The sequence below is a fragment of the Rattus rattus genome, chromosome 6 (genome assembly GCF_011064425.1).
Source record: "Rattus rattus isolate New Zealand chromosome 6, Rrattus_CSIRO_v1, whole genome shotgun sequence".
NCBI classification, from domain to species: Eukaryota; Metazoa; Chordata; class Mammalia; order Rodentia; family Muridae; genus Rattus; species Rattus rattus.
Window position 1 is genome coordinate 134,851,528 of NC_046159.1, and position 13,723 is coordinate 134,865,250.

A 13,723-nucleotide genomic window follows, 5' to 3' on the forward strand; every position below is an offset into this window, starting at 1 on the left:
CTAACGTCGCCCCCTCCCTCCTCACCCAGACTCTGCACTCTCACTTCTTTTCATGATGAAACTTTCTGGAAAGCTAAACATTGTTTATGTAAGTTAATAAAGGTATACAAACCCTTAAGGAAGAACGGGGTAGCGTCTACCACCGTTGAGAGCAATGCCCCGGAATAGCTGCAGAAATACAATTATTTGTAATTTCCTAAATCTGGTCACTGTGAAAATCTACAAGCAATTTCACGCAAATCCCAGCATTTTCTGTGTTTGGCTCTGAACGCTCATGCCTGTTCCCCTGGAGAACGGCTCTCGTTAGCTGTACTGGCAAAGCTACCTTATGCAGGTGTCGGTAGCTCTCATCCCTGCTGCCGAGGTTCCAGCTGGGAAAAGAGACGGCAGAGTGCGAACCTCTGAAAAGAATTACCAAACGCGTGGGAACCTTCTGCTGTTTGAGATCCTCGTCATATGTGTAGTTAGACAGAGCATTCTGGCATTAGACAGTTGATTTTGCATCGTTTTATTCTATAGAGAGCGCTTTTTTTTTTCACCAGATCCCCGGACGATGGCAAGAAGAGTAACATTCTAAAGGGAATTGCCTCCTCACTTTAAATGTAATTGAAGAAAAGAGAACGATAAGCAGATACCATTAATATTTTTTTTTTTACACAGAAAACCTAATGGGAGAAAAGAACCAGAATGCTAATGTTGCTTATCTCTGTGAGGTTATGGGCAGCTCATTTCTCCCTTTCATTTTCTAAATACACGGCAATGTGTATCATTCGATGTCCTGAAACACTTTACTAAATAAACAAAACAGATACGAGAATGAAAAATATTAAGAAAACTCACAAAAGGAAAAAAAAAAAAGAATCTCCCAGCAATTGTCACTTATCTGTGTTTTGGGAAGACAGCAAAGTTACAGGTGCCTCAAAGATCCTGTGAGTCCACAGTCTGTTTATGCCGGTAGTTTGGAAACACCTGGGCAATTATCCTTTTGGTTTCTCTGTCTCTCAGTTTCCTACTCTGTGCAATTGTACCTGGCCACTTGGCTGATGAGAAAACTGAAATTTGATGTGAGAGGCACCTGGACTTCCATTTCTAGCTGATGAATAATCAGTGCATGTAATCATTATAGCAGATGTTCAACTAATTCAGGAAATGTTGTGTGGATGGGCATAGTATCTCTGTGTTCTGAGGAACAAGGATGAAGGAGACTACCTCCACGGAGGTCACAACCGTGTAGGAATGGTAACAATCACAGTGATTATTTAAAGTTCCCCACTAAAGAGGTCAAAGAAATTTCGTGGCAAGTTTTAAATTGTATAAGACAGACTATTCCAATGTAATGAAATAGAGAAATATTCTAATAAGGAAAATGAAAATCATGAATTCCAGAGCTAGCTATCACGATGTGAGCCGAGGTACATTTCAGATTCAACTTTTTCCATTAGAATTTTCTAACAAATCTGACCTAACACTGTGCACGAACTCACCTAACTGCTTTAGTAGCTACAGATTGAAGCTTCTATGTGTGTACGCATGTACACATGTGTGTGCTTACCTGTGAAGAAACATAGTACCAAAGATACCATATTTCATTCTAGATTTTCACACAATACAAAACCAGCTCTTTTCTTTCCATTTTTTTCTGGTGAGGAATTGAAGCGTAGAAAGATAAAGGAAGTTTCCTAAAAGGCTCGTGGAATTGGGTACAGCTTTAAATGGTCTTAGAAATCGTACCTAAAACATGTAAGATATCGAGTACATTTCAGAATGAGAGCCAACGGTGAACAAAGGTGCAGAAGATGAGTAGAAAGTGTCGAGGAGGGGGCTGCTGACCCCAAACATAGTAAATTATAGGTACATGAACTGAAGTCCATATGCATTTCATGGCAGTGCTAAAAATTATTAACTATTGTGAATATTTAATCACCTACAAGGTAAGGCCAATAAAATGTTCCTTCCAGGGTTGACACAGAGGTCAATAGCGATGTTTGAGACCCGTTTGATGCTGTCTGACAGTCGGTGGGTATTTAATTAATTGAAACTATTATTATTAATGGGTAAGTGGTTTAGACTAGCCAAGTAAGTGCACATAGAGGTAAAAAGTGGCCAACAATTAACCACAATGGCCTTTTAACCCAGTCTTGAAGAATCACAGGTGCCTGGCCAAGGAGTTTGGGCTGTTATAAACTGTTAGAATGCCTCAAGGGAATTTCATCTCCAGACAATATTAAATGTTGTAATTTCTTCAGCATTTACTTGGTAATCAGGAAAATGATGGTGCAGCATGTGGATCGTGGGTTAAGATTTAAAAAAAAAAAAAGGAAAATAGTTCAAATTCCTATGCCTGGACACTAGCTACCCAGTTACAAGATTACTGAAAATTCTGGATGGAAAGATACATTCTTACATTCTAGAAGTGTCGGTCTCTACTGGCCTGAAATTATGTATGAAGAAAATTTTAACAAATAAATGTCTGAACTGCCTTTGCTCATTTAACATTCAAAGGTTAATGTCATATCTATGACCTCTGTTCTGAGCAACAGAAGATATATCCAGATAAGAAAAAAAGACAGAAAGACATGAACTAAAAAATTTAAAGTCTGGATTCAACTCAGTTGGACACTTGCAAGCTGAGAATGAAAGCAGGGCCTGGCACATTTGCCAATAAGTTATCAATACTTGTTTACTATAGGACAAGTGCTTTCCGGTTTGCTAAGGCATTTACATACTTTGTTTCATCTCTAAAGCATAATTGCATAATTATGATTTTGTTGTTTTTTTGATGAGTAAATTGAGGCTCAAAGAAATTAAGCAATTTGTTTTTTTAGCATACACAAAAATAGCGAAGGACTTGAAACAAGACTGGCAACTGCTGCCCTCTTCTTTACTGAAAGCCGACAACACTAGTAACCACCTCTAGCCAGTTCAGGATCCCGCCACTGAGCTACCCCTCCATGATGAACACAATCAGCCTCAAACTCTGACCACAAACCCCCATCATCTACAAACTCCAGAGGTATCAATATCGCCCTCCCACCTCCATTGCTGCCTTGTGAGCATCCTCCATCCCCCTCCAACATTCATTTCTTCAGCTCAAACATCTTCTAAGAAAAGTAAATTCTGTTAATAAAACCTCCAATAATAAATTCCTTTCCCAATTTCCTGCAATAGGAAGCAGCCCCTATTCAAAGCAATCGCCCTCACTATTTCTACCTATAGATAATTGCTATTTTTGAGATTTAAAAAAAAAGACAATTAATCCCATTTCATGGAGTCGTACCACATTGCATCTTATAGAATAAAACCTATTGACCAATTTTAAGATGAATGCAGTACATATAAAACAATCTGTGCGCTTGAGGGGAATAACCAGAACTTCCCAAAAGATGACCTACGAACCAGCATCAAAAACATGTGAACTTCTTAGGAATTCAGAGTCTGTGTCTGCTGCCCAGATGAAAAACTGAGTTCCGATGTCCTGCATCCACAAGGAAAGCTGGGGCCTAATGGTGCACACCTGGAATACCAGGGTACAGGACTGATAACAAAAGATTTCTTAAGGCTTGCCGGCCAGTTAGTCTAGCAGAGTCTGTGTGCTCCAAATTAATTGAGAGAGAATATTTTTAAATGATTAAGGCAGAGAAATGTTAAAACAAGCACCCTGGAGTCGACAACTGGCCTCCAGGAGCGCGCGCGCACACACACACACACACACACACACACACACACACACACACACAAAATCTCAAGGCCCACTCCGAAGGTAACAGGGAGAGGTGACATGGCATCGAGATCCCCAATTAGTTTGCAGCCCTTTAAAACTTGAACGGCAAAGCACTAGCTTCTTCAGCTAAGTCTAACATTCTGCACATAGCAGCAGGTGATGTATGCCACGTAACATCTTAATGCAGAGCCATAAAAGACATTAGCATTTCTGTTCAAATAATATCTTACAATAGAGACACTTTCAAGAGGCTGGGGATCTAGCTGGCCCATCACTGAGCAGAGACACTTTAAGAAGAGGGAAGGCAGAGTCTGTCAACTAGAGATTTTGAAACCTTGGGGGAAAATCATCTGAAAAGGTTTAGGCAAACCAGGAGGAACAAGGCGGCAGATAGAATATGTTGCTTAAATGGAGCAGTAATGAAGAGGACATGGGAAAATACTGCCCCCCTTTGAAGTGGAGAAAGCACAGCCAGGAGAAGCAGAGGCAGGTAACCGAAGGCGAGATTTCACTCGCTCCCTGGATAAATACAGTCATCTGTAATCAATTTATTTTCTGTAATCAGTTTTGAGGAACGGCAACCTGCGTGACCGGGATAGTTCAGAATCACCCCAGGGATGAAATGCTTGCTTTCTCCTAGTCTCTCCCCGCCGTTCAACCTTCTCCTTCTCCCTAGTCCTGTTTTGTTTTTTAATTTTTTGGTTTTTTTTTTCCTTTTAAAACTGGAGGCGTCTTGGATTTTTGCAATTTCTGCCATTGAAAAATCTGCACACCTTCATCACCTTCTTGGAATGAACTCCGTAATTAAAATCTAGTTTTGAAATATTTACAGACGTCTGCCATGGGCCTCTTCTGCTGTTTAGAATTCTAAGATTTTTTTTTTCTTTTTACATTAAGAAAGCAAGCCCGTGAAGCAAGCAGACAATTCGACCCTGTGCCCTTACAGCCCTGTGAATTTATTCTCCTTTTGCTCTTTTTGTCAGTGCTGGAACTGAGGATACAGGTGATCCCCACTCTCGCCTTTACGGAAACATCGCCATCCAGTATGTGTACAAATTAATCACCCTGCAGTCAATTCCCAGTTACTTTGTCAAAATATTTAACACATTCAGCATGTGCCTGTGCACTTGCTTAACCGTAATAAAAAAATGTGCCTACCTTATAGAATTAAGATAAGAAAATACTACTGATGCTTGGTAAAAACAAACCAGTACGGAGTAAGTTTACAGTACGGGAGAGCCAATAAAAATTCTTGTTTTTTTTTTTTTAATACAAAGCAGAAAGTCAAGAACTATGACTATTAACGACAGTTTACATTTCGTTTGTAACTCTAGGGGAAGTTGTGCATTCCCATATGATATCCTGGCAATTTAAGCTAAAAGGTTAGTACCATGTGAGAGTTTTTCTACTAATACAATGTAATATGAAGCAGCCCTGGAAGGTACAGTAAATCGTGGCTACTTATCCCACAGCCCCTATCTTCCAAATTCATGAGCACAGACCAAATACACCTAAATTACAGAAAGCCTTTTGCAGAAGCACACACGCGCAATCTCAAGAGGAGTAGATTCCCGACCAAACGATCTCTTTCACAGGGATGGATGGGACAAGTCCATCGTGAGGATTTTTCCAGGAAGGCAGAAGGGGCTCAGCTCAAGGAGAACCTTCCCTGACATGTAGAGCAACACTGCCATGCCTGCATCTCAGCTGTCTGTCAGCAATCTCCTTGATACTGTCAGTATGTGAAATTAACCACTCTTCTCCTGCTTATTATTATCTGCCTCCCCCTGCTAGGATGTAAGCTCTCGGCACTCAATTATTCATATTTTTTTTCTTTTAATGAATGGGTGCATACTTTTATTTTTGCAGGTTTTTTTCCCCCTGACTCCTAGCTTTCTCTCTGGAATTCTCTTTATAACACAGGAAGCATCTATTCCCCAACTTCATCAGACACGGAATAATTAGTTTCCATTACGACTCAGTAGTATACACCCTGCCACGGCCTCTTACTATGGGTTATTTATTTACTGAGTTAACTGTTAACCCAAGTAAAGTTTAGACTGAGAAGAATTGAGAAAGACATTTCCTAGTTCATGAGGAATTCGTGGTCCAGCTTTGCCTTAGTTTAGGCTTTTGGTTTGTTTTGTTTTCTGCTGTCGGGAGATGGGTTCTTGGGAGAAAAATAATTGTGAGGCACCCTGTGAGATGCACCGGCTCCCTGTCAGAAAAAGACCCAGAAAATCAAAGCAGACTTTCTTCCAGAAAAGAATGATCTATCAGGTCAAAGTTCAAATTGTTTCAAAGGAGAAAATTATTTTTTACCAAGATGAATTATTATTCTCCCACTGTCATCCTGAGGTCTGTAAAGCAGAAGGGTAATTACATACAGGATAATCACCAGCTGCTGTGTGTTCAAGAAGGCCGAAAAGGAAGCACTGCGTGTCCATATACGAACCGTGGGCTCCCTGGGGGTGGGAACTGCACATTATACACCTTGGGTACCCCACAGTGACGAGCCCAGTGTATTATGACCCAAGGAGTATTAAGTATGCTCTAAACGGAATGTATTTCAATGCTGGGGTGATTTTCAATGCAAGGAAGCTTTACCTATCAGGAATTGCTAAAGGAACAGAATAAGTCCCTGAGAGAAACTTTTTGTCTAGATTGTTTTTTTTAAAAAAGAGAACAAACTTGGGGCTAGTGAGATGGTTCAACGAGTACAGGGCTCACTGTGCCAGGATAAGAAGCTGAGTCTGGAGCCCCAGTACCCTCCTGACCAGCAGCTCAGACCTGTAATCCCCAAGGGCGGAGGAGGCAGACCCCAGACTTTTGCTAGCCAGCCGAAGGACAAGCATTTCAAGACCCCACACTCTGAGCAGTGAAAATGGAGAGTTTTAAAGACAGAGGTGGAATTTGCCTTTAAAGCAGTTAGTCCTTTAGTCCCGAAACATGGAAGATAAGATTGATTACAGACTGTCCCTAAACTCACCTCCTCCTACAGGACAAAATGTTTTAAGAGGGATGGAAGGAAAACAGAAAACCTTCCATAAAGCTCCAGTACTTTGAAATCAAGAGACAGGGACAGTCGCAGAAATGTAGGATTGACAGTTAAGTGGATTATTTCCTGAAAACCACATTGATAACATTTATTCAAAGGTATATTTGCAAATACGAGGCATCCTGTTTGAAACACAGTAGCTTATCCCAAACCAAGTTTATGCTACCTCTGATTATAGCACATAGGAAGACATCTCCTTTTCTCTGCAGTCCAGCCCAGACAGTCCCCTGTGGAAATGAGACAGAACTTCCAAGGAACAACACCCACACTTCCCAAACATGCTCCGTGGACTATGTCCCACTCCATTTCACGGCACTGATTTTAGGAACAAGCAACAGATCTCAGAAAGTCTAGATCACTGGGCAAATAATTTTTTTTTCTATCTCACGGCCCCCCGCATCCACATCTTTCTATCTAGGGATTTACTGTGTCCACACAGAAAATATTCTGGAAGCACTAAGACAACAACCGGACTACACTTCCGTGATTCCGAATGCATCCAACAGGTGCACAGCAATTTTGGTATTAATTAATTAATTTTGGTATTAATGAATTAATTTTGGTATTAATGAATTAACGCAGCAGGCAAAGTCAGTTTTCTCCCCTCCAGAGACTCGGTCTCATCCCCGATCCACTCCAGCTACAACACCTTCCCCAAAATCTGGCTACGGTGGCATCTTGCTTTGCCAAGATTATTTCTGGAACAATTAGCACCTCAATTAGTCGAGGTTATCTATGCTTACACCACCCAGGGTTTAAGGCTTTATAACATATATGTACGGTTTTCTTGCTAATTCTTAGACTTTTTTTTCTTAATCTGAGTCATATACAGCTCTGTGACTTTACAGAAACACGTCCTATCCACACACACTCTTGTTTGTTATCCATACCGTGGGATGCTCAAGAATCAACCAACAAAAACAACAAACCAATTTTTCTGCTCTTGCTGGACAGCGACACTTCCGCCAATCATTCCCCTAAGTCTGATACTTAGTGGTTGGGGCTACAAAAGAATAATTCTGTATAGATGACCCCCAGCAGTTGCTATAGTAGATACATAAACAGTTTTAATAATTTTGTGCCGTTTGTACCCACGAAGGCAATTAAGGTTACAAAAAAGAATTTTTAAAAGAAGGCTTGATCAAGATGCGGGCTGGCTATCAGCACCTGGGTACTCAGAGAGCTACTGAACCCAGGACAGACGTTATTAAAGCACACCATCAAGATTTGCATCTAAACCCTGAATTCAGAAGGTCTCTTTTAATTTTTTATATTAGTACAAATTAATTGTACAAATGGGAAAATTCACGCCGTTTTTGTGCATGTGGCTTTGAATTTTTTTTCTTTGCCAACCTCCTTCTCATCCAAATGCCCGGCCCCTTTTCACATTTCACACGGCTAACAATATTACTGCCACTTAGATCCAGGAAATGAAGGGGCTGAAGTCTCTTCCCCTGCAGTGGGGTAGCGCTTTAGGTTTGAATGCATGATGAGTCACACTCAGCCCTCTGGGTCACCAGATTGAAGGTGACAGGGAAAGAGACAGGGAAAATGGAGTAGGGGGCTTACAAAGACTACACCCCTTGGATTTTTGGATTTTTCTTTTTCTTTTTTTCTTTTTTTTTTTTTTTTTTTTTTTTTTTTTTTTTTTTTTTTTTGGAAGCTAATTTGTCTTCACTGGGTGATCACAGTGAAAGTCCCAAAACTACACAAATTAGGGGCCCCTATAGCCTCTCTGCGTGGGGGAATTGGGGTTCAAATTAGGACAGAAACACACACACACACTTTTGCCTGGAGTCACTGACTTCCAGGGGCTCCAAAGATGGGGGAACAGCGAGAGCTGCAGCCCCTTTCCCAAGACACCTGCATCTCTGTCACACAGAACTACCCAAACTCTTAACCTCTGAGTGCCTAGAAAAGTATTTTGTCTTGCTGTCTGCTTCTTCCCCATCCTATTATTACTATTTCTTCTGCTTATGTGTTAGTAACCTCGACGGCTACAGCCACCTTGCAGTCCCGAGACACACAGGTAACTGCTTTTCCAGGCTTTTGCTTGAATGGTCAGGGGGGAAAACGTGCCCTCTAATGCCTGGCTGCACCCAGCTCCAGACAGGAGGTGGAGGGCAGCCCGTCCTTGGAAGCAACTTGCCTGCCTCCCAGGGTGCGCCTGCCAGTCCGGGTGCGCCCTGCCTGGAATCATATTGTCCCAGGCTCCTGAGGGCTTTCAGGAGGAGAAGGGAATTGTCCTCAGCACCAAGTCAGGCGCCCCCGGGACTACTCTTTTCTAGCTCACTTCTGTCACTCACCCTAAGATAGTAAACCAGCAACGACCTCTTTTGTGGACGGCAATGTCCCCCCAAATCCAACCTGCACCATAGGTTGCACCTGCCCAAATCCAGAGGGGTCCAGGGCTTGCTGGACCCTCTGGTCTTTTCTTACCCTCTGCCTCCGGGCTCCTTACTCAGCACTCCAGGTCTTGGTCAGCTGTTTTCTCACGCTCCCACCCTAATTTTATTGCCGCGCCCCACTACAGATTCCACTCTCCGTCGGGTCCCTGGTGTGGTCCCCTGAGTGGACCACTCTTGGAGCAAGGGTACCACTCTCTCTGGGGTAGGGTTCTTTGGGAAACTCACCTCCCTATGGAATTTGCATCCTCCAGGGAAGGGGTTGGACTCTCAGAAAGCTGCCTCCAGGGACGGGTTACGATCACTGAGCCCAATCTGTCGACCCCCCAACTCCCTCCCTACTCAAGGTCTAACTGGGGTCCCTCTCCTGCTTCCTGGGGCTCCGAGCGCTGGGGTGTGGGCACTCTTGGGGTGTGGAGCAGCGGCAGCCAGTGCAGACCCTCTCCCGCCAGGGCTTGGGGTCCGGAGGAGCACAGAGCGGCTGCTAGCCCCTCCCCTCCGCGGGCTGGAGGGGCTGACGCGTAGGGAGGGTCCGGGCGGGGCCGGCTCTACGATCGTCCGCCCCCACTCTCCCGCCGCGCGTAGGGAGGAGGGAGCGAGTGACGCGCACCCCGAAAAGGACTTAAGTCGGAGAAGTTTGCGCACAGCTTCATCTTTGGGCGAGCAGAGGCAGGCTCTGCTAAGGTGAGCCTCCCGCGCTTTGGGGAGAGGAGAGCAACCGGGAAAGGACTCTTGCCTGGAGCCTAGTTGCAATCTTGGGCTTTAAACCTATCCCATAAGGGAACCTTAAAGGGTCTGGAAATTGGAAGGTGGGCAAGAAGGAGTGCTCAAGACTAATTCAGTTTGCTCTTACATTAAACTAGGAGAGCCAGTGGTCCAAGCCCCTGGACGGACTGCAGCTTGGTTGGAGAGGTGCTTCTGCACCTCACTCTGAGGTTGGCACCCCCTGCCCAGTGAAGTCTGAGTTCCTGAGACATCCAGCTAGAGAATTCCTGGTAAGAAGAGGGGTTTTTCCCCCTTTTTTCTTTCTTTGGAGGGGTGATTGGAATTTAAAGATTGTTGGGTCCCAGGAATAGCTAAAGGTGGTAGTGAGAGTGATACTTTGTGGGTCTTGTTTTTATTGTAAAGTTGTAGTTTAACTGTGATGTTTAGAGGTTTTCTTGTAGGGTCTGCTTAGTCTCTGTTGCTTCACTTTACCATGATTTAAAAAAAAAAATAAGTGTCTTTGGAAGGTGTGATAGCTTATAATTCTGTGTTGAGCTCTCTGGTTCTGTGGAAGTTTCGTGTTATTATTCATATGAATTTTCTCTCAGAAGTTTTGGCCTTCTGTACTGTTGGGTATAGCAATTTCTAGGTTTAGAGTTGTGGCTTTTCCTCAGAGATGTTTAGAGAATATCGGCGTCCAGGCAGTTTTGTGCTCGGTCTTGGAAATGAGTACAGTAGTGAATGGTGTTGCTTGTTTGGTCATGTTCGACAAAGAATTATTTTCCAACAATCATTTATGCATAGCAGCCATTCTTCACACCTATTAGGAAAAATCTGTTGTGTGCATAGTTTCCAAAAGAGCTTTCTTTTTCGTGATGCTCTTTCCAAGCCGGGGTGAAAGACATCAAGAACCATTTCAACTAATTAATTCCTCTTTTCAAGTAGTCGGTTTTCCTGAGGTCCAAGGAAATCCGAAGTCAAAAATCAAAAGTGCAATTATATTTGCCAACTATTCTGCCAGCTTTGATCTGGAATCTACCCAAGAGTTCTTTATGATACATTTACTCTAATACTATATTGTAAATCAGAAAAAGGAAGCATGATCCTTAGGTGTCATTGAACACCTTTGGTGTAAGAGACTGTGAACAAGCCCATCTATTCAAGGATATTTGGTGAAATTGATGGGCAGCTGAGAGAGAAAAAATGTTCTTTATGATACCTTTAATCTGATAGTTATTATATACTATTTAATCTATAGTATATTCTAATTGGAAAAAGGAAGCATGATCCTTAGGTGTCATTGAACGAACACCTTTGGTTTGAGAAACTGAGCAAGCCGATCTATTCAAGGCGATTTGTTGAAATTGATGGGAGAAAAATGTTTTTATGATACTTTTTAATCTAATATAATTAATACATTATATATTATTTAATCTATAATATAAGTTAGAAAAAGAAGCATGATCCTTAGGTGTCATTGAACACCTGTGTGATTTAAGAGACTCTGAGCAAGCCGATCTATTCAAAGATTTTTGTTGAAATGGTTGGGCAACTGAGAGAAAAAAAAATTCTTTAGTCGATGATATCTTTAATAGTACATTGTATATTATTTAATCTACAGTGCATTGCAAGTGAGGTAAAGGAAGCGTGATCCTTAGGTGTCATTGAACACTTGTGTGGTTTAAGACTCTGGGGCTGGAGAGACGGCTCAGCCGTTAAAGGCTAGGCACCCAACCAAAAATATAAGACTCTGAGCAAGCCCGTCTATTCAAGGATATTTGTTGAAATTGTTGGGCAACTGAGAGAAAAAATTATTTTTATGGTAATTTTAATGTAATAGTATATTGTATACTATTTAATCTATAGCATATTGTAAATCGGAAACAGCAAACATGATCCTTAGGTGTCACTAAACACCTTTGTGGTTTAAGAGACTCTGAGCAAGCCGATCTATTCAAGAATATTTATTGAAATTGATGGGCAACTGAGAGAAAAAAAATTCTTTAGTCGATGATATCTTTAAGAGTTCACTGTATATTATTTAATCTACAGTGCATTGCAAGTGAGGAAAAGGAAGCGTGATCCTTAGGTGTCATTGAACACTTTTGTGGTTTAAGACTCTGGGGCTGGAGAGATGGCTCAGCCGTTAAAGGCTAGGCTCCCAACCAAAAATATAAGACTCTGAGCAAGCCCGTCTATTCAAGGATATTTGTTGAAATTGTTGGGCAACTGAGAGAAAAAATTATTTTTATGGTAATTTTAATGTAATAGTATATTGTATACTATTTAATCTATAGCATATTGTAAATCGGAAACAGCAAACATGATCCTTAGGTGTCACTAAACACCTTTGTGGTTTAAGAGACTGTGAACAAGCCGATCTAGTCAAGAATATTTATTGAAATTGATGGGCAACTGAGAGAAAAAAATTATTTTTATGGTAATTTTAATGTAATAGTATATTGTATACTATTTAATCTATAGCATATTGTAAATCGGAAACAGCAAACATGATCCTTAGGTGTCACTAAACACCTTTGTGGTTTAAGAGACTGTGAACAAGCCGATCTATTCAAGAATATTTATTGAAATTGATGGGCAACTGAGAGAAAAAAAATTCTTTAGTCGACAATATCTTTAATAGTTCATTGTATATTATTTAATCTACAGTGCATTGCAAGTGAGGTAAAGGAAGCGTGATCCTTAGGTGTCATTGAACACTTGTGTGGTTTAAGACTCTGGGGCTGGAGAGACGGCTCAGCCGTTAAAGGCTAGGCTCACAACCAAAAATATAAGACTCTGAGCAAGGCCGTCTATTCAAGGATATGTGTTGAAATTGTTGGGCAACTGAGAAAAATTTATTTTTATGATAATTTTAATGTAATAGTATATTATATACTATTTAATCTATAGCATATTGTAAATCGGAAAAAGCAAACATGATCCTTAGGTGTCACTAAACACCTTTGTGGTTTAAGAGACTCTGAGCAAGCCGATCTAGTCAAGAATATTTATTGAAATTGATGGGCAACTGAGAGAAAAAATGTTCATTATGAAACCTTTAATCTAATACTGTATTGTATACTATTTATCTATAATATATTGTAAATCAAAAAAAGAAAGCATGATCCTTAGGTGTCATCGAACACCTTTGTGATTTAAGTGACTCTGAGCAAGCCCATTTATTCCAGGATATTTGTTGAAATCATTGGGCAACCGAGAGAAAGAAAATGTTTAAATAAACTATAGGTTTACCATGTAAGCCTTGAAACTAATACTAAATATCTGAGTCTCCAAGTTTCACTGTCTGAAATGATGACAGAAAATAAATATTTTATATAGTCAAGCTGGCTGACTTGCTTTTAAGGACAAAGTGAGAATGCTTTTAATGTTATGTCTATTAAGTAAAATTTGTAATTGCTTATTATTGGCCGCATATACTTTTGGTATTTAAATATTCAGCTTTAACAATTGGGAATTGCTGGTTTCATATGCTTTTGTTATGAGAGAAACTGATAGGGCTGGGTTTGCAAAGCCCTCCATTTTGTCAATGTTCACTTCTATTCTGTTTGTAGCAACCCCAAACAACCCTCGGCTGGAATTTGTTTTGGTTCAACAATGATTCTAACCTAGAGTTAATTTTAATAATTAAACCCTTTAAGACTAGTATTTGTCATATTGTAAAAATGTGTGTTGCCTATTGACCACACCAACACATTGAATACTGTGATCTGTATATAATGAAGAATTTATTCACTATAATTGATCCAAAGGACATACAACTAAATCTATTGTATTGTCTAATTATATTTATATTTAAATTTAATTTATATT

General features: G+C 40.9%; 1 protein-coding gene across 1 annotated transcript in view; it reads left to right on the forward strand.

Annotated features, from left to right (window-relative positions):
* Positions 1-1,981: 1,981 nt before the first annotated feature.
* Positions 1,982-13,723, forward strand: part of Calcr (calcitonin receptor) — an 83,318-nt gene continuing 71,576 nt past the window's right edge. The window contains exons 1-4 of the mRNA XM_032907277.1: positions 1,982-2,016; positions 4,619-4,764; positions 9,439-9,868; positions 10,048-10,119. Of these exons, the coding sequence (XP_032763168.1) occupies positions 1,982-2,016; positions 4,619-4,764; positions 9,439-9,868; positions 10,048-10,119 (683 nt within the window). The remainder of the gene's footprint in view (positions 2,017-4,618; positions 4,765-9,438; positions 9,869-10,047; positions 10,120-13,723) is intronic.